The 22,583-nt window shown below is 38.9% G+C and overlaps 1 protein-coding gene across 1 annotated transcript; it reads left to right on the top strand.

Annotated features, from left to right (window-relative positions):
• The first annotated feature begins 236 nt into the window (after positions 1–236).
• LOC124273983 (CD109 antigen-like) lies at positions 237–20,712 on the top strand. Its single transcript, XM_046709318.1, has 33 exons — positions 237–338; positions 619–696; positions 1,577–1,770; positions 3,254–3,279; positions 4,992–5,151; positions 5,648–5,718; positions 6,187–6,315; positions 6,757–6,796; positions 7,019–7,103; positions 7,364–7,475; positions 7,800–8,024; positions 10,210–10,443; positions 10,952–11,050; positions 11,217–11,279; positions 11,773–11,964; positions 12,319–12,468; positions 12,589–12,672; positions 12,972–13,047; positions 13,432–13,702; positions 14,071–14,188; positions 14,339–14,452; positions 14,872–14,976; positions 15,139–15,267; positions 16,601–16,739; positions 17,790–17,966; positions 18,205–18,286; positions 18,508–18,664; positions 19,051–19,125; positions 19,339–19,516; positions 19,707–19,913; positions 20,064–20,213; positions 20,345–20,407; positions 20,650–20,712. The coding sequence occupies exons 2-27, from the start codon at positions 647–649 to the stop codon at positions 18,632–18,634; spliced, it is 3,252 nt and encodes a 1,083-aa protein (XP_046565274.1). The 5' UTR covers positions 237–338; positions 619–646; the 3' UTR covers positions 18,635–18,664; positions 19,051–19,125; positions 19,339–19,516; positions 19,707–19,913; positions 20,064–20,213; positions 20,345–20,407; positions 20,650–20,712.
• The last annotated feature ends 1,871 nt before the right edge of the window (positions 20,713–22,583 follow it).

The raw sequence follows: 22,583 nt of genomic DNA, 5'->3' as shown, positions 1-22,583 counted from the left end.
ATGATTTTTCACCCCATTGTCGCTGTTATACAAACACAATATTCCCAAACAGGTGGTTGGTATGATCCTGATTATCAGTGCCCTCTTAGTTATGTGTGGGCGGGCATGGTGTTGTCTCCAAACCTCGGCGTGAGAGTGTCCGTCTGCAATCGTAGGCTGTGCAGTAATGAGGGCGGACAGATAAGATAGGAGGTGTTCTATATAAGCCAAGAACCAATACTGGACGCCAGTTCCAAACACAGGGTCAAGCCAGCTGCACAACTGCACAAGACACAACGTCAACGAAGAAGATAAGGGACAAGTGGAAAATATACAGGACCAAGTCCTACTGCAACTGGGTATGCTTGGCACAGCGGGGAATGATGAATCACTATAACGATACATATTTTTGTTAAAACCTTTTCTGCATTGGGTTTTTAAACATAGAAGTTTCGTTGTCGATATTTCTGCATTCAAACTTGTTTGTGATTATATTACACTATTTAGAACATGTTATATTTCTTTTTTGATGTAACATGGCTTGGGTTTGTTACGGAAAAGTTCTCATTGGTTTACGTTAATTCAATGGATATCAACAGTAATGCATGACTCGTTACGATGATTCTCCATACGTTCCAGAAAACCGGTCAGTGTTTGGAACTCCGACATGTGGAAGCTACTTCTTCTCGCATCAATCAGCATTGTTAATGCTAAAAAGTACGTGTTTTGATGACTCAATACCGGTTTACGTCCTTAGTTAGCGTATGTGCACTCTTGGACTTACCTGTTTATGTTGCAAGAATAACACAAAGAATCATGGTATGTAATATAGTGACAGGATGATCCCACTCGTTAATTGCTCATGAGTCCAATGTATGTCCATGCCGATAATGGTTTTCACCCCAAATAGGCTGGGGGTGACAACCATTATTGGCATGAGTATATGTAAACACAACGTTTATTGTTCATCAGAAATTATCATTCTTTTGCAAACTGATGCATCAACACATACACTCTGTAGTTTTATAATAGGACAGTGTTACCTGTTTCTTATTTATAATATATATAAACTTGATGAATATAATTTCAAAGATTTCTATCACTCGATTTTCGAAAAAATACTCTTATTGAATGCATAATCAGTGTGCTAATTCCATTAATAGCCACTATGGCCTTTAGGCAGATATATGTGAGACGTGATCGTGCAGGTCTCCAGATCGTTCTAACCCGTGAACATCCGGGTTAGAATTGATCTTCAGTAACCCATGCTTGTCATAAGAGGCGACTAAGAGGTGGTCAGGCACATGTCATCGTATCCATTGCTCATGCTGTTGATCACTGGATTGTCTGGTCCAGACTCGATTATTTACAAACCGCCGTCATGTAGCTGGAATATTGCTGAGAGCGGTTTAAAACAACAAACCAACGAACCAACAGTTTGGTCTGGCTTTCCGGAGTGATTCACCGATGATGATCAACGCTGATATTATCAGCCACTGATTTGTCTAGGTGTATTCTAATCAAACACCTCATTGCGTGCATCCATATTTAAGTGAATAACACTGGAATATAATTTCTGTTTCTGTGCATCTTGCAGCACCTTTCTGATCCTTGCCCCTAAGACCATCAGCCCCTCGACAACCCTGCGTCTGGGGGTCAACTCCCTGAACGCCAGTCAGGACCTGACTGTAACAGCACGTGTACAGACACAAGAGTGGAACAACTTCCCCTATGAACACTATGAACAAATCTACGTCGACCATGCCAATAACACAAACACAATCCTCGGAGGTAGGCCACAGCATGAGTCAGTGTGAGTGAGTGAGTGAGTTGGGTTTTACACCGCGTTGAACAATCTTCTAACAGTATCACCGTCGCGTGACTGAGAACACTGCCAGTAACACAAACTTCGTTCTCGGCAGTAGGCCACATAATTATTTTCGCTGTTACATACGGTAATTTATCAAGTTTGACGCTACTTATGCAAATCATTTCTCACGACAGTTTCAACAAGATAAAACCTGACTTTATAACTACAGATGTTTCTTTTCTTCACAAATAGAAACCTTTCATTCAGTATTAATTATATCCTTCATGAAAATCACGGATTCTTCTTTAAAATAATTCGAACGAATAACACATTGAAATACAATTTATTTATCACCCAGTGGAATACACACACACACACACACACTTACACACACACACACACACACACACACACACACACACTTACACACACAAACATAAACATACAAACAAACATACAAACATACATACATTACATACATACATACAGACACACACACACACACAACATACATACATACATACATACATACATACATACATACATACATACATACATACATACATACATACATACATACATACATACATACATACATACATACATACATACATACATACATACATAATATTGTGCTTTAGCTGCATGCGAAGTGACATTTAGGTCATAGTGTTGACATTTGTTAAAAGATAAGTGGAGTATGATATTAGAACAAAAGGATTGGCATCAGCAATGCCGTCATTGTCATGAACACATTATACCGTAATTCTTCAAAATGATTACCTTCTGTAAAACACTTTATTCAGAATGACCCATGTCTTATCTCGGTATTATGGTTTATCGGTTTCAAATGGTTTATGGTGAGGTGAGGTGAAATGAGGTTTAACGTCGTACTTAAGAATATTTCGCTTATAGTGCTAGTTCACTGAGATACCATGCCGCAGTTAAGCATGAATACCACACTCAGACACATTATACTGACTCCGAGCCGACCAGTCCTTGTTGTACCCATTAATGCCGAGCGCCAGGCAGGTACCAACAAGTACCATATTTTAACGTCTTTTGGTATGACGCGGCTGGGGACTGAACGCGCGACCTGCCGCTCTCTCGGCGGACGCTCTAACCACTACACCACGGAAACGGTTGCAAATGGTTTATAAGGGCTTGTAATATGTATGATATGTATTGTCTCATTGATGCTTCCTATTGTAATGGCATTTTAGACGTTATTTGACATTTTATTGAATTAAAATCAGTGGGTCTGCCTGTAGAGGTTATTGTTGTGAGTATGGTACGCCGCCTTATCAATATTCCAGCAATATCACAGCGGGGAACATCAGAAGTGGGCTTCCACATGGGAATCGAACCCGTTTCTTAGGCGTGAGGGGCAAACGCTTTTACCACTACGCTACCCCACCGCTATAGAGGTTATTGTAATGAAAAAAATACTTTTTGTACTTTCAGGAGATGCAGGTATCGTGAATGTCAAGGTAAATTGGCTAAGAGGTGTTTGATCAAGGTTACATTCAAGGCCACAGTAAAGCTTTCAAAAGGTTTCATGATAGACATGTGAAAGACATTTCAAAATTAGACAAATCAGTGACAAAATAATGTTCGATGCAATTCACTATTATGACGTGTAGCATACGTACCGACTGCTGTCGGGGGCTCTTCCACATGTTTATGACACTGTGACAGGATACGCTAACCTTTTCGTGCAGCCCTGGTGTAACTATTCTTATGATAGTGATAGTGATATAAACCCATGCTAATGGTATGGTAGGAATCGCACAATCGACTCTGCTTGAAGCGGAGATTTGATTATAGACGCAGAAAGGGGTTTATCGTTTTTATTAACCTAACTTTATCGAGTAGTACAATTCATGATAACGTCTTCACTGCGTCAACATCCAGCTACATTGTTTGTACACACTAAAATTGTCTAAATAATATGCACATAAGAAATAAACACTTCGAACTGATGTATTAAACATATTCGTAACATGTTGGATGCAATTGTTGGTAAACTCAAAGGATTTACAAGTAAAGTTGTGGTTAATCTGTTTCATTTCGTGCCTCACTATTCCTCATCTTCATCTTTGATCCATGAACATTTGTCATGTTAATTATCATTTTATAAAACATATTCAGCTCTTGACGATATCCCCCTTTCTCTATCAAGATGACATTTGTTTCGAAATTTGGTTTATCGTGACTAGTGACACGGGTGGGACACAGATAGGTCTAAATGCATTTATATTTTACACGCATGCGCAGTTGTTCTTTTGTACAATTATCCCACATATGACGAGAGTAAGCAAAGACCGTAAAATATGAATATGGCATATTTCTTACATCGAGTGTTCTTCTGTTGAGGCGATACTAGTGACATCTGAGAAAATTTATCATCGGACTGATCTTTTCAATTCGATATTCCAAAATGTTACTTCAGGAATAATAGCCTTATTAATTAAATTGTTAGATCTGGATTTGCGTGAACAAGTGTAACCTGGATTGAAACCCTTTTACTAGGATTAAAATCAAGTTGCATTTCTTTAGCCCAATGTGTTATTTTGGATAATTCATTCCTGAGAAATTGTGCTGCTACATACGGATCGTTGATCGATAAGCAGTTAACCTACTACTACGATTTTATTGTGAAAGTGTCAGATAAGGATACAGAAATGAGAGCAGTATCATGTGGCATCAGAACGGCTTTCAATAAATTTGGCAGAAAGTTATTATATAATAATACATAAGATCCAATCCTACGATATATGGGGTAAACTACTATACTATTATTGTTCCAAAGTTATTTTGAAAATAAACGACAAAGGTTAGTACTGGTTAGTAAAGGTTAGCATTGGTTACGATTCAGAATAAGGACAAGTTGTAACTGGCGTCCGTTCAAGGGTCCGCTCGAGGACCGCTGTTATTTATAATCAGTAATACAAATATAAGTAGTTCAAACATAGCTGTATTTTGGACGGTTGTGCGACAAAGATGATGTCATTATCTTATGTTTAAACCTTCGCATGTTTCTGAATGATTAAGCCGTTGAACACTGCACTGGATGGATGTGGCATGTACATCTCGTTGTTGTTAAGAACAGCATCGTATCCACTACACAAGTTACCGTAATAGTACACTACGGTTTCTACACCAGCCACAACTGACAGTAACTCGAATTATTGTACCGCAGACTCCCCAGGATCTGAAATCTGACAACTACTTCCTGAAGGTCCAGGTAGAGACTAGCTCTGGAGAGGAATACACAAAAATGTACAACCTGAAGTACTACAGCAAGTACCTGTCAGCCTTTATCCAGACTGACAAAGCCATATACAAGCCCGGATCCACAGGTAAGTAGTTCACGCTTCGTCTGCCTGTTTTGAAGCTTGAGAGGGATAAATGGTTTAACTAACCAGTGAATGAGTCAATTTTCATGTGAAAAAGTTATACTACCCGTAGAAAAGATCTAACCGTTCAAGTGGTTAAATACTCGTAGAACAGTTTTAAATGTCCAAGTGAATAAATGACAATGGACGCTTGTGTGATCACTGATATTGATCAGCTGGGACAATTTCGCCTGTCATATTTTCTAATCTCCTTCACCCTATTTTCATGGTTGTGGTTCTAATTCTCCTTCGTGGTAATATTGTTAGACCCTACACCCAAATGTTGCTGCTTACTAGCCTTACTTCCTTCGACAGTAACCATATACGGGATCTCTGTCTCGGCCTGCGCTGAATTATCATGTTCATGACACTTTCGATGTTTTGATACGATCTTTGAATACGATGTTACGGTCTATCCAGATTTCTGCAAAGATTGTTAACCATACGCCTCTATTTGCAGTCAACATCCGTGCATTTGCTGTGTACTCTGACCTTCTTTCCTACACTGGAAACATGACAATCGAGATCTTTGTGAGTGTTCATCCTGCCCCATCCTAAAGTCATAGATTTTCATTTGCATTAACTATGGGGTGTATTGTGGTGGTATGGATGCTACATATTTAAGGAAACAAATAAACCACATTAGATATCAATCATAGAATGGTCAGTTGAATTTGTCATGGCCCGTTGTGATGAGCAAAGACACAATGTTTCCAATTCAAAATCATTTTAGGTTGATTTTGACCATGATAGGTTGCTTGTACGGTACTTGTGCTCAAAGTATAAAGGGAAGCAAATGCACTTTTAATGTAATTAGAATTAGTTTTTGTCAAAGTGTTATTCAGCTGAATACCCGATGTACTATTTTCAAGGATTCTAATTCTGATTTGTGAAATAATATATGCATAATCCCAATCAAACATGGATATATTTCTTGGTCACAAGAACACTATAATTAAGTTTTATTTATGTGACATGACATGTATGCTGTCAATGCAGGATCCCAACAACAACAAACTGATGCTGCAGAAGGATGTGAAAGATCCTACTGGTGTCGTCACAAAGTCCTTCAAACTCAGCGCCATGCCCATCCTCGGAGATTGGAAGATCAGGGTCACAATACCCAACGTAATTATAGGACACGGCTTCAATGTTTCTTTTAACTTTAGAAAACTTGCTTCGACCAAGTTTTAAAAGTTAACATATGATAAACATATATACACATGCTTTTGCTGCTGTCTCATCAAGCCAGTGATCCTTCACATTGCTTCTGTCATTTGCATGTCATTTGCAATGTGTGGGTGTAATCATTGAAGTTATACCTGTGTACTTATATGAAATAATATGAATAAATTGTCTCTCATATACACATTTCAGCAATGTAATTAAAATCATATGATGTTAATACTATCTTTATGAAGACAGTGTATCTTTACTTGCCTAAGGCAGGCATGGTTCAACATCTATTAACATTTTCCATCAACATCATACCACTTCATCTGTTAGGCCATGTTTAACATATCTGTAAAAACTTGAAAACTTACTGTCAATCGAACTTCACCTTAACAGAGCCAGATGGAAGAGAAGAAATTTGAAGTATCCAACTATAGTGAGTATGATTTTGATTAAAAGCTAAATAACTTGGATATTGTATCCTATAAGGCTTGGTAATTAGAAAATCAAATGTCTTGGGGTTATGCTGGGTTGGAGATGATGTTCCTAATATTAGCAATGATGACGTTCCCCTAAACAACAACCTGCTTAGTGACACTGTCAGGTATAATATCTTTGTTCACAAATGTATATTTACATTACATTCTTTCTTTCCAAGATCTTCCACGCTTTGAGGTAACAGTGGATGTTCCCAGTTTTGCTCTGGTAACAGATCGGGACATTAAGGGCAAAGTTTTTGCAAAGTATGTTAATTTAAACACTCAGAAACATATCCAAAAACCGTAAGGAACATTTAATAAAAACAGAGTTCATAGTGTGACTCACACCCAATCATAAGCGTGTGTTTATGAATCACTATGAAAAAATGATGATACCAGGTGTTCGAGATGAGCGTATCCTGTCCGTTAAAAACACATGTATGCTCAACTGCAAAAGCACTTTGAAAATCAAAGAATCAATACGTATTTTCAACCTCAGGAAATGCATCATTGGCATCATTTAGGTATACATTTGGCGAGGGAGTATCTGGTGTCGCAGAGATTCACGCTACGATACCTGGAGATTATTCTGGATCTTGTTCCTCTGAGCAACCAAAGATCCTCATGACTTTCCCAGTATGTAGATGCAACTTCTTTTCCGACAATTACTATAATTTTGTTTGTCTCAATTAAGAAAGAAAGTGTGTTGATGTGATAATTATGAAAATGGTCATTTTCATCCATGGCTTTACATACGTAACAAAGCTATCACTGAAAACAAAAACATGATATCTTTAAATTTCTTCAGAATATGAAACACACAGTTGTGAGGGAGACTGCATAATCATCTCTCTGGAACCATGTGGTAAAGAAAAGCATTCTTTCCCGCCTTTGTCTGCCGACATGTCATAGAATACACATCCGTATTAAGTGATTATTTTAATTTAATTATTTACACAGCTTGATGGAGAAAGTAAGTTCACGATTCCAATGGTGGAGGTTCAGCACCTCGAATCTTACCTCAATGGTCGGAAACTGGAAATACAAGCCACTGTCACAGAAACGCTGACGGGCAAGAAACTAAGTGGTTCCTCGACTGTGACTTTCTACACCAACGCAGTCAAGTTAACCTACCTCGACTACAGTGATCACAACTTCAAGCCTGGCCTCGACTACACTGGCACGGTAAATTGTCTCTGAAAATAACTCTGTTCACAGTATAACCTTTGGGTCTTGCTTTGTGTTTGGTTCACATACAATAAGCGATGTAAATTAAAGTAAGATAAATGAAACTGATCAATTATTATTTCCACACATAAAAAGTTTAAACTAAAACCACAGTTCACTATACCATAACGATTATGTCTTGATGAATCAGTATGAAAAATGTGTACAAATGCTGCCCCAAAGGCGCCAGACACAAAGACATACTGTTCACCTTGTTACAAACCCCCCCCCAGGGCATTGCATCTAACACCAGTTTTGTCGCAGTGCCAACTGTTTAAAAAGAACTTTAGACGCTCTTTGAAAGAAGACGTTCCAGTGGATCTCACAGTTCAGATGTGCCGACACCAAACACTTGTCTGGAACGTCTGGAGTGTATATTGTCCACAATAGAGGAAAAAGTGACTTTTGGAAAGTTGAAGGCATCTCTTTTGTCTTTTTTACGGAGATCTTTGTACACTCTTCAAAAAAAAAAAGAAACACAACCCCCAAACCAAAAACAAACAAAGGCATAAAATTGGCGTTTTTGCGTTAATTTAAGAGCGATTATTTCATGCAATTTCAATGGTACATAGGTGAAAATCCACACGTCTATAGGCAAAGAGTCGCCAACACTTCAGTAGCCTTTATTGGTGTGTTTCTGTTTACTTGCGTCCACAAGATGGTGTCAAAGTTATTACTTTGTATGGCCACCATTGGCAACAATTACTGCGCGGCACAGATTGGAAAAGTCGACTGATCGCTCTCGCGGAATTCTTCCCCACTCTCCCTGCAATGCAATGGCCAGTTGTGGAAGTGTCTGATTCGTGTTTTGAAGTTGGCGTACACGTCCATCGAGTTCATCCCACATGTGCTCCATCGGGTTTAGATCTGGTGATCGGAAAGGCCATGGCAAGACACTTATTTTAGAATTGACGCGTGACGCGTGCTGTGTGTGAAGTAGCGTTGTCATGATGGGCAAACTCCCTCTGTCGGTCCATAATCGGAAGCATGTGACGTGCAAGGACTTCGTTGATATACCGATTTGCTCTCAAATTGCCCTGAACCACCACTACATCAGATCTTTGATCTTTTGCCTTCCATCTCGCTGGTGAAAAAGAAATCGTTATTCATCACTGAAACAGACTCGCCTTAAGTTTCTAAGGTTCCAGTTTCGGACTTTCCAAGTGATTGCGCCGATGGAAGTCTCTGAAAACAGGAGCAACAACTGGCCTTCTTGATCGAATCCCCACTTCGATTGATCGGAATTGATCGGACAGTTTGATCGGAAATTGTTCAGGGAGCCCTTGTGCAGTCTCCACGGCTGAGGAAAACGATGACGCAAGTGAGCAGCTCGGATGTAGCCGTCCTTGGCTTGGGCGGTAACTCTTGGACGGCTCTTCTCGGGCGATTTTGTGCGGAGTTGGTCTGCAGGAAACGATCCTAAAGGCGAGAAATGGTGCTCTGATGAACGTTGAAATGTCGGTCAACTGCAGGCTGCGACTCCCCAGCTTCAAGGTGGCCTGTGGCGATGTTTCGATTGGCGGCACAGTCGTGGCTGATGATTTTCTCTTTCCAAGGCAAACACGAATGACAAAATTGAACACAACGTTTGCCTTTTTATATTGAATGCTACTGCAGGTGTTTCCGTTTACTTTCACGTGTATTTTGCTTTGCATGCTTTTTTGGTGACGTTTTAGCGAATATTTCTTCAAACGCTTCTAAAAGAAGAAAAAGAGTTAAACTTGCCGCGTTTTGGCGCTGACACTGTCTACAATCACACAAAGATGACGTTTTGGAAAGAAATAGTACACTTGTATTGCTGTGCCGTAGCTACATGATATTCTCAAAATCACCTCTACGTTTCTTTCTTGAAGAGTGTATTTTATGATTTGCAATGTTTAAGCAGATCTAAAGCTGAAACAAATAGGCAGAATTGCAAAGGAATTGGGTATTTGTCCTGAACTACAGCAGTTCATACTATACAATTTATGTATTAAGGATTAAAACATTGTTTTGACAAATGCCGTCTGCAGAACCTGAGATATAGCTTGAAACTTGTATTTCTTGAGATAATCTGAAACTCAGAAATTATACGTCTGGTGTAAAGGAAAGAAAATGGCACACCTCCGATTAACTATACACTTGATTGTCTGGTTACTTTCAGGTGAAAATCTCCCTTCAAAACGATCTGCCACTCCCGACCCCCCGGCAGAATGTGACCATCTACCCGTGTGTAACCTACCGTGTTAGAGTCCCGAACCAGAGCCGCTACCACAGCTGCGACTCCAAGTTCCAGGGGACCTATGGTCTTGATGAGCAGACATTCCCAGTTCCTGCAGATGGCCTTGTGGACGTCACACTTACGGTTCCAGAGGATGCTGTCTCAGTGACAATAACGGTGAAGGATAAAATACTGTATATTGTTTGCAATTGTTAAGAAATTTCTAATTGTACTTAAAGAAACAAATGAGGAAACACGGATTGACATTTGTGGTGTTTTCTTATTTCTTAAAATACAGTGGCCGCTAAGAGAACACCCACCAAGGACGACTTTGGCTTATAGATTTCGCCAATGATATTATGCAGGAGTGATAAGGATGCGGATGTTTGTCTGTATGTTAAAATAATTTGCATAATTTGACAAGACTAGTACCATTTGTGTTCCTTTCGAGTGATGCTAAAACCACCCCTTTATACCTTTGTATTACTTGGAATCGGAATCCACGAAACTAAAATGTCTCAAAATAAATTCTAAAATAAATTAGCTCAAGTTTTGAGACTCCCTTTATATGTGTTAACACTTATATTTAACTCTTGTTTTGACTATCGTTCTTATTGTTTTTGAAAAGACAACAGTGCATCCAAGTGACTGATGCTCAAAGGTTTTTTCCCTTGTTAATCCACAGGCTTTTTATGGTGAAACGTCAACGTCATGGACGATAAAGAAAGCCTATTCCCCATCTGATTCCTTCATTCAGCTATCCCTCCACGACACCAACGTTACGGTAAAATAAATATGTCACACAAAATACATTTTTCATAAAAACAGCTATACGTTAACAAAAGGAATTAACTTCAAACTTTGGTCTGACTGATCAGTAAATAACGATTCTGAAAAAATCAGTATATCTAGATGTGAAGTCATCAATTGTGATTTATTATTGCCTTCAGTCCGGAGAAAATGCCAATATCGTCATCAGGTCTACACAACCACTCGATACAGTCTGGTATGAGGTAAATATATCTTTAAGCTTGAAGTCTGATATCATGGAACAGTAAAAGTGTTTATTTGCTAAAGCTACAGTATCCAACAATGAGGAATATAGGTTTCAAGAAAGGGAGCAATGAAAGTAATGTAACGAAGCGAACTCGATCAGTTCACTTCATATTTATAAGTATAATAATCAATTATCTGTGATTGCAAAGATCCATTTTCATTGAATTTGCGGGTGCTTTTGATTTCTTTACCGTAGACTTACTTTTTCTTATATTTCCTTTTCTAATAAGCAGCTTGAATACAATAGAACAATTTTGTTATTCAAATCAAATACACAACATACCTAAATCACATCTTCTATGAATTTGACAGTGGTGAACATAAAGCACTCTTGTTTAAAGAATGAAGTAGATCACGCTACCTTTTGGTAATTGCATGTGCCAATGTTTGTTCATGTTGGGAAAGTTGAAATTGGCGGTGATATTGTACACATGTCCACTTTTTGTTTAGGTTATCTCCCTTGGGTCCTTTGTTACTGCCGGACATCTCGATGGCGGTATGGAAAAGAGCTTCAACTTCACTCTTCCAATTACTCCTCACATGGCACCTCATGCTCGTGTCCTCATGTACACCATCCTTGATGATGGCGAGGTCATTGCAGACAGCATAAACTTCCATGTGCAGGGACTCTTTTCCAACAAGGTATTGCAAAAAGGTCATTCAATACCAGTCATTGGATGTCCTAAACTTTACTAGAAATGTGATTTTGTTGACTTTTTTCTTTCTCTCTCTGTTTGTTCAACGTTACATCATTAACGGCTTTGGTAAGGTTTTATGGAAAACACGTTGAGGACAGATTGAAATCTGACATATCAGAGAGATATGGTGTTCGGTGCAGTTAACATTTTGTCACTTGCACCGTTCAAGTATTTCTTTAGTGGAACATTAGCATTGTCTTTGTAAGCGTTTAAGATGGCAACCTGCTAGGTACCTTTTTGCAAACACATGAACTTAGTCTACTATTTGATAGTTAAACATTGAATTGTTTATTTGAAGGTGACTCTCGACTTTAGCAGGAACGAATCTCAGCCCCACGAGACCGTTGATGTCCAAGTCTCAGCTGATCCACAGTCATTTGTCAGTTTACTTGTTGTTGACCAATCAGTGACCCTCCTGGCCAGTGGAAATGACATCACAAGTGATATGGTTAGTTAAGTTACCTTTCCATATCTTCAAGAATACAAAACATTTTATTGTTATCTATTTTTCGATGGTATGGTTTCCTGGTGAACATTAAGATCTCACAAGATAAAATTTTGGATTTAGGTAGAGACTGAGCTAAAATACTTTGACATCCGTGGCGTGGCCAACACCTACTCGGGAGAGACAGACGCCAGTCAAGTCTTTAAGGTAAGTACCACGGGAAGTTTGGGATCATGGACCTATCTTTGATTATCTAGTGTGTGTGCAAAGGGGGAATGGACAATGTGTGTCGTGTGCTGCCAGGGTTGTATTTGTTGTGTGTGTGTGTGGGTGTGGGTGTGTACGAATGTGGTTGTTTCATAAAGTCTGATGAAACTACCCCAGAAGTACTTTCAATGAAAAAGAAATATAGAAGTTACCCAACTAAGGAAAATGTCAAAAAGAGAAATAACACAAGACAGATTTGCAAACTGAATCACTGCATTTTGTACATATATGATTTCCAGGATGTCAATGTTGCTGTATTCACCGATGCAAATGTGCCAACAAATCCTGGTGGAATTGCTTATGGACACATACCAGGTGCGGATTATATGTCATATATTTTTAACCATGAATCTACTTTGTTGTAGGTGCGGTGTGGTAGCCTAGTGGTTTAAACGTTCGCTCTTCACGCCGAATGGTTAGATTCGATTCCCACAAGGGTGCAATGTGCAAAGCCCATTTCTTGTGTCTCCTGCTACGCTTGTATTGCTGGAATAGTTCTAAAGGTGGTGTAAAACCACACTCACTCAGTACTTTGTTGTACTTGAAATTAATTCACTTGGTGTACACCTTAAATATATAATTAAATTGTGTGTACATGTAAAACGTAGACGAGTGACAAGAAAGTCATACATTACATGATAAACAGATACAGTATATAACATTGTTTCCTGAAAATAATGTTTAGGTTTTGATAATCAGGTTTCTCAACGTCTCCACCTAATGTTGGACCAACATCCCCCACCTACATTTTTGCTGGAACAACACCTTACTCTGGCCCAAGCTTTTACCCAATAGGCTACACGCCTTCTCCAGGAGCAACACCGTACCTTGGCCCAACGCCTTACCCGATCGGCTACACACCCTCCCCAGGAGCAACACCTTACACTGGACCAGCTCATGCCTTACAACAGGTACAGCGAGTGAGGAAATTCTTCCCAGAGACGTGGCTCTGGACAAACACAACCATTGGGTGAGAAACAGTTTCAATATTCTTCATTAGTGAAAACACAGTATTCTTAATATTTAACAATAATACAAGGAACCCTTGTTTTTGAGTGAGTGAAAATTGAGATGGGTTCATCACTTTGGATAATCACTATCATCGGTACGATGTTGTGAAAGAAATAGTCATAATCACTGGATTTTTATTCAACGATGATAACATTATTATTAAGTCAATCCCATTAAAAGGATTTAGGCAGGAATTCACCACTGAGAATAAAATCTGGTAAGTAACACCAGCGTTGTATTTGTTTATCTGTTTAACCCTTGCATATTATCTGTTGGCCTTCACAACTCTTCGCCTGTTCATTTTGAAACTCCGATGTCATTATCCAGTTCCAATGGCATTGCAAGCATATCTGCAACTGTTCCTGACACCATAACGTCATGGTTGGCGACAGCATTCGCAGTTAACCCTGTGTCCGGGCTCGGAGTTACATCATCAGCATCCAAGGTAATGTCGAAGGGCTTTCAGAAATCGTTCCTACAACATGTAAAACCATCTGGACCTGTGTTAGACATGTAGGTCTGTCTTCGTAGAAGTATCATTTAATTTCAGACAGTGATTTACTGATCAGTTTACCCCTTGAATGATGTATTCCAGATGAAGGTTTTCCGCCCATTTTTTGTGAGTGTTGCTGTTCCAATGTCTGTCATCCGCGGTGAGCAAGTTGTGGTTCAGGCCAACGTCTTCAACTATCTGCAGACTGATCTCGATGTAAGTCCTGTAATTAGGAAACTACAGAAAACTAAATTCTACTTCGCTGAAATCAGGGCGACAAAATAATCGTAATTTGGAAAAAACAAATGAATCTCCGATGTATATTCCCGATGGTGAGCCATAGCATTGATGTTTATAAATGTGAAAGAATATCTTCACCGGTGTCTGTAGGTGTGTCCGGAATTAGCATAGCTGGAAAGGTACAATCGTCCATGCTGTGAGCATGGGTTTCTTACGAATACTGAAAGGGTTTTACAGCTATTATTTACGATTCGTGTTGTGTTCTTTATCCTTCCACACTTCTGCCATTTTTTATGATAAACTATTCCAATTAGCGAAAGATCTCCAGTAGAAAAAAAGCGGGAGCTCTTGATGACTATGTTTAACAATTATACTAAATCAGCTACCGTCGTCAGGTGGTGGTGACGATGAAAAAATCCAATGACTACGATAACATCCTCTTCGACCCTATAACTGAGAGTCTCAAGGCTTTCTCTGCAGACCAAGTTAAGACAGTTCGCGTAAGTATTAAAACACATATTTATTAGGTTTTTTTTAATATAATGTGAATTGTTGTAATCCAGTTTTGACTAAACCTCTTTATGCCTATCCCGATTCTGATTTTCATTGCATTCTGTCGAGCATTGCAGTATTGGAGCATAGTGTTGTTGATTTGTTCCCAGGTTGCTTCAGGGGAATCAAAGACTGTTAACTTTCCCATCGTTCCTACAACCTTGGGACAACTTGACATCCAGGTGTCTGCCAGATCAACTGCTGCAGCCGATGCTGTACAGAGAAAAATCACAGTTGAGGTTAGTAAGGGCAATGTAGAATCTTCGTAGAACAAGCGCTGATCTGTGGAATGGGCTGAGCCTGGGTGTCGGCCAAAAGGAGGAACTCAGCAGCTTCCGTTCCACCCTGAAAACCGTCCTTTTCTCCAGGAGCTTATGACGAAGTGCACTTGAGCAGGGATTCTCTGGATATGATGCGCAATGTCAAATTTATTCTATTCCAAAAATGAAATGCATTACCCAGATATATGTTGGGACAATTTTCAAACATGTATAACTCGTCCACAAACAGACTACCAAAAAAATAAGAAATCAATTTTTACATCAGTTTAGAAGAAGGTAATGTCTATACAACCAAGTGGATAATTTTAGATAACGGTGACGTTGAGGGCGAGGGTGACCACGTAGCATGGTCCCGACGTCGGGTCTCCTGGCTCTCAGTCCAATCTCTCTCAACCTGTTCCGTACAGTTTGACCGGATATCCTTCTAACTCCAGGCACCTTGGCTGCTGTGCTCTCACCCATGACAGTACGATCACGCAAATGTAGTACCCGGATGTACCGATCTTGGGCTGCAGTGGTTACGCGAGGTCTGTCTGTACGGGGACGGTCATTTGTTATACATGTTTGGTTGTAACGAGCTGCAAGCAGTGATGTCATGCTCTGACTAACATTCAGACGTCTAGCAACAGACAATTGGTAATCTCCAGCGTTCTTTCAATGGCGAAGTTCCGTGTCGCAAAGTCAAGACTTGGCGTAGTGATTTAACCTTGAAACTCTTTCAAAACGGATGCCGATTTCCGAAACTAATCTGGATTTTTATAGCCAGACAGTGCATGTTCTTTGCTGGAAAGGTGATTTCTGTTGCGTTGTGGCGATGCCTTCTTAATTCTTGTAAGAAATCTCATCAAAATCAACATTTTCAGGTAAAGTCGACTTTTCAATTGTGCAATTGTGTAAAATCATGTTATCAACACTTTTGTTACATATTTTGACGATTGTTTGAACGCAGTAGGTAATTAATAGAAAAAAATACAAAACGCCTAAGTGTTTCTTTTTTGGGATAGTATATTATTGTTCTATGCTTCGTCCGCCCCTATGCCAATCTGCAATCATCGTTGTCTGTTTGTTAGTACCGTGGTCGCGTGTTTCACCAAATCAGTAAATGGCACTTTCATCTTTCATCCAGATCAAGTCTGCATGCAATGATGTAACTGTAATAATGTTTAAAGCTACTTTAAACCCAACCCACCCCTAGTCCCTTTGTTCTGTAACGTGTACAGAATTTGGATGACGGCATGACTACAACTGGTTAAGTTCCTGTAATCGTATTAATTTCTGTTTACTCTTTCAGCCGGAAGGTATCAGAAAGGAGACAAACTTCCCCGTCACCATCGATCTCCTGTCTGGCAACACCTACAACGAAAATCTTTCCATTCCTCTGCCAAAGTACATCGTAAAGGACTCACAGAAAGCAAGGGTCAGGGCTTTTGGTACGTGGAAGCTAAGATGATTATTTACCCTTTAATGAATAAATATGGATAGCTGTGAACCGCTACCAGGGCATTATGAAATGCGTCATCATCCATTTAAGAGAGACTGTTAATCAAATATACTCATGGAAACAAATAAGGTAACACATCAAAGTACAAGTGTTCCTTTATTTATTTCCAGTATTTCACCCATAGTGCAACACACACCTTGTGAAGAAACCTGGAAAAGAATAAAGGAACACTTGTACTTTCATGTGTTACTTTATTTGTTACCATGAGTATATATATATTGCCACATTGTGTGTATACAGATGAATCCGGTCAGTATCCCTGGTCTTATGCACCAAACTTTTCAGTAGAATCAGTTAGGAAACCGCAAATCACAAAGATATGCACTCAATACACCTTTAATATATACTGGACAAAATAGTTAGGTATATTCGTAAATTCTGAAATTATGAATAGTGATCTATTTATTCATGACACACTGATAAAATATCAATCATAAAAATACCAGTATCCCTATCTTATTTTGTCCAGTATATATACATACATAGTGCATGACATGTGTTGTAGCTCGTTCAAGGGCTTGATTTAACGTTTTATGTCTGGATCATTTATAATATTTAATTTAGTGTTCTTACCCTAAACAAATGTATGGAGTTCATTAATTCAGTTTCTGAAGCGGACGCGTTCACTTTCATCTTAAAAAGACTTAAATCTGACTTTGGTCAATTCATGGGATTAACTGAACCTAATACGATGATTTGGTAGGGGCATTTGGACTATACACATATCTTGTGACATACATATTACTGATGCGTATATTCTTTGGTAAATGGTGAAACTTTAAATGTATGTTAACTGTAAGTGAAAAGTGATCTCAAGTTCAGCTGATACCCGTTTCTATATATTCTAATGTCGTATTTTCAAATATAACAAAGAGATATTTTTGAACAGGCAAGTGTTGGAAGGTTAGCAAAAATTTAGCTATGCTAAAACATGTGTTCTCCTGAAGTCCAGTATGAACACATATGTTTGTATAAACAGGCGACGTGGTGAGTCCCAGCCTCGAAGGCCTGGACAGTCTTCTGAAGATGCCCACTGGCTGTGGAGAACAGAACATGATGGGACTTGCTCCTGATGTCTACATCTCCAACTACCTTGTCAGTGCCAAGAAATTTGACGGAAAATTTGAGCAAACAGTCATTCCATTCATGGAGGAAGGTAATCATGTTACTCTACCCCAGCGGTTAGCGTATACATTTTGAAATAGCCTACCTTCAGTCAGTTAAATGGTGGGGCTATACATAATATGTAGGAATTAAACCTCAAAGTAACTCAGTTTCATCATTCTATTCCTTGACGAAATAGGTAAACCTGCATTATTTCGCTTTAAAAATATATGTATGTTTTGGGCTGAACCTATTTTGACAGCTCGATAATCATCTATTATTTTGCTCAGGTTTCCAGCGTGAGTTGACTTACCAGCACAACGATGGCTCCTACTCCATCTGGGGGAACAACGACTACTACGGAAGCACCTGGCAAGTACACCCATTCACTTTTCAGGATTTACACCTATTCACTTTTCAGGATTTAACTGGATTAACTGGAGTAAAAGTGTTGATTGTTCCATCAATGAAATGTATAATAAATCGCATGTATGATAGAGCCAATGATGTGAATTTGATGAGGATATGGTATATATAGGGTAATTGTTTATTTTAACTTACAATGCTTATATTTGTTCAGTGTTTAATTTCAGGTTGACAGCATTTGTTGTGAAAACATTCATCCAGGCTCGTAAGTACATCTACATAGATGACCGAATCATTGCCCGTGCTGCCACCTGGCTTATAAGCAAGCAAAACAGCAATGGGGACTTCAGCTAGAAAGGATATGTGCACAGCTCCAGCATCCAGGTACGTCAGCATACAGGTTGTAAGTTAAGGACCCTGCTCATGCAAGTCATTCAATTGGCATTTTGTATTATTTAATCATTTGTTTAATTAGTTTTGTTTGTGTGTTGTTTAACATTTCAGTTTGTTTGTTTGTTGTTTAATGCCGCACGGTCTGTACATAATGGAGTTTGGATCAGACAATCCAGTGATCAACAGCATGAATATGTATCAGTGCAAATGGGATACGATAACATGCGTGAACCAAGTCAGCGAGCTTGACCACCCGATCTCGTTAGTCGCCTCTTTCGACAAGCATGGGTTGCTGAAGACCAAGTTTAGTCCAGATCGCAATTTGCATGTAAGATAAATGAAAGCTGATCATGTGCCTGTTCCCTTGTGTTTTCTAGGGAGGATCTGGACACGGATACGCCCTGACAGCATTCGTTCTTGATGCCCTGCTTGAAGTCAAAGGACTGGAAGGGGTAAGTGTAATCAAACTTGCTTCCAAATGAACACATGGTTTTCACCATTGTAGGTAAATACTCACATTCAATATTTCTTGCATATTTGTGAATCAAATCATTCAATAAAATGGAGACGACTGTACATTGCAAAAATACAAACTATTCCGTGAAATCTTAAAATGGAATAAGAACTTGATATCAATACTGTATAACACGATACCCTCTTCACAGGTGAATGCGTTCAACCTGAATGACTCTTTGATCCGCGCCAGCGCCTTCCTTGAGTTCAACATCGTGAGATATGATGACCCCTACACTGTTGCAATCGTCACTCATGCTTTAACCAAAGCAGATAGCATCTTTGCCGAAGACGCTTTCAAAAGACTTGAACATATTTCCAAAACAAAAGGTATTTATTAAACGAATCGTAAGAGTGCTATATTATAACATCTCAAGATTACAGAATATCATGAAAATATCTCGACATCTAAAGCACTTCTTGAAAGAGATATACAGCAAACTGTATGGCTTCATCTTTAAATAGCCTTATTTAATGCACTGCATTTTGATAAACAACACATTTACTACAAATTTACTAGACGACATGATGTTCTGGGAGAGATACAGCAACTCCAGATCCACCTACTGGAGACCATATCACCAATACGCTGACGCCATCGACATTGAGACAACGGGCTACGCTCTGAAGACATATGCACTCAGGAAGGACTTTGTCAATGGCCTGTCTATCATGAAGTGGCTCATTTCCACCAGGAATCCCAAATGGTGGCTTCGTTTCCACTCAGGTATAGCAAATATGATATGATTAAAATTAAAATGAAAAAGTCGACAAAAATGAATTGTTTCAGTGCATCAGAAATTAACTGTTAGATGACTTTATCAACTTTGTTTTCTTTCCGAGAATTAAAATGAACAATGTTAAATCCCCTTTTCAGGATACTGTTGTTGCTCTCGACGCCCTTTCTGCATTTGCCACCGTCATCAACTCAGATTCCTTCAAAATCAGCGCCGACATAAGTTCTGGGAAATTCAGCAAACATTTTGAAATCAATGCCCAGAACGCCCTTGACCTTCAAGCTACTGATGTAAGTTGTCACATTTTTATAATATCAATAGTATGCAATATTTTGAAACATTACATGGTAATTTTGCTGTGTCATGCAGGACATTGTTAGAGGCCTAATATGTGTTTACCAGGTACAAACTCGTATTTCAGGCCAATGATTTCACCGGTACCTTCAACGTAAGAGCTCAAGGCCATGGAGTGGGATACCTTGAGGTTAGTATCATCAGATATAACGACATCACTGAAAACTATTTTGACAATGCTGTACAGTAACCTTCCTAGCATTGCTTATTTGTTACATTCAGACTCAGACTCAAGCCAACTCTTATTTGGAAGGAAAATTGTTTGCTATTTGTCAGGGATAGTGAAATGTTTATATTTAGGATTGTTGCTCTTGTAACTACACTGACATTGTCAGGACAGTGGTTATTAACTGGAATGCTGCTTTTATATAGATTGCATCATTCTTCAACGTGGAGAAGCCAGTAGAGGAGCAGTACTTCGATATCAGCGAGGACATAGAGATCGAGACGTTTAACATGTACACACTCAGGACCTGTGTGAGGTAAGGGTACTGCTTGTGTCTGTGGATGGTGTTAAGACTGAGAGAGAGTCCATGCTCCTCAATGTTGGTTCATCGTCTAAAGAGATCACAATCATTCTACAATCTCTTAGTCGGGTGTTGTAATTGATTCCCTTAGCATATTTAAATTTTAGTCTCTTTATATGTGCCTCGTATATCCTGCAGATCTTTCTTTCGTTGAACTAGGTTATGTTCCTATGTATTATATCTGTGACGGCTCATAGACACTATTCCATAATCTCCAACAGTTACAGTAAGGCGAGAACCAGCAACATGGCCGTGGTCCAGATCACAATCCCATCAGGCTTTGAACCGGATATGGAGTCACTCTATGTCACCCGCAAAACAAAGAAATCGGAACTGTTGGGCAAGACTCTTGTCGTCTACTTCAACGAGGTGCCTCGCAGTTATTCAACTTTCAGATGTCAAACAGCATGAAACAAGCAATTACACAAAAGAGACACATGTTTTAATGCAAACGCCCAATGAAACGTTTCAACTGGTATATTGTCAATGTTATCATATCGTATAGATTATTTGAATGACATTTAAAATTGATACACATAGAGTGGTGAATTTATAGCTATGAACTTCAGAAGTTTTGAAACACGACTTTTCAGAGCATATACGTCGAACTTCCTCAAACTGCAAAAAAATGACATTCATGAAACTTTTGACGAATCTATCACTTGAAATTACCGTATATAACTGTATGATTACAACATTTATTCAGTACACTTATTCATGTATGTTTCTGAAGTCTAGATGGGCAGACATGAAGTACTTCTGATAAATACACATGTCTCAATGATTATATCCTATTTTGACAGTTAGAAGCCAGTGAAACATGCATCAGATTCACTGCAAGAAGAAATGGTATGGTTGCTAAGCTACAGGCATCTCCTATCCATGTCTTTGACTACTACGAGCCAAGTAAGTTACGCTAATCTTCACATTCTGCTTGAATAATTACTATCAACATCCTTACTTAAAATGAGTTGACATTATTCACTTGCTTCCTGGAAATAGAATTCATGAAGCCAGGAGTATATTCTTGTCATGAAAACGTCAAACAGGATTGAACATGACGATTTTGTGACTCTGGCGTTTCTCTCTCTTACAGCACACCAGGGTGTTGCGTTTTACCGCTCAAAGACCCTACATGACGCAACTGTTTGTGACATTTGCGCTAAGTGCTGCCAGAAGGTAGGAGAATTATACATGGCCGGTGATAGCTGTTGATTTTGCCATAGGGTCACAATATATTTGTCGTTTTACAAGAAATTGATGCTTGAAATAATTTAAAACAATTAGCACAGATAGTTTACGAGACCAACAATAGAACCTTGTTTGATGTTATCTGAAACAATATTTGTCTGTGTTGACAATAAAAAATAAATAGTTTGATTAATTGGAACCATGTAAATGACCATATTTGTAATCACTTATCGTATGCATATCGTATGCTAAATCTGTTTACATTGTCTTCCAGTCTTCATAAACAGATTCACGATGTCAAGAAAGAACCGATAAACGAACAGCTAACCAAATTATTGTACAAAGAATTATTAACAGCAATAAAATGCAAATGAGTCTTATCTTTCTGGCGTATCTTTTGGCTACACTCTGATATCAGCATATGCATCAAAACATAACATGGATACCACCCCAGAATAAATACTCTCTGTGCGATTGTCCGTGCATGACACTGCCTGCTTCCCCTCTAAAAAGGATATCAGGTCTGGCACACACTTGAAAACATATACATGTATTCTATTTACGTGTTTTATTGTTATGTATTGATAA

This window comes from Haliotis rubra, unplaced genomic scaffold (genome assembly GCF_003918875.1).
Source record: "Haliotis rubra isolate DU_JTF1 unplaced genomic scaffold, ASM391887v1 Scf1866, whole genome shotgun sequence".
Taxonomy (NCBI): Eukaryota; Metazoa; Mollusca; class Gastropoda; order Lepetellida; family Haliotidae; genus Haliotis; species Haliotis rubra.
The sequence above is the reverse complement of the archived record's forward strand: the minus strand, read 5'-3'. Positions and strand labels throughout refer to the sequence as shown.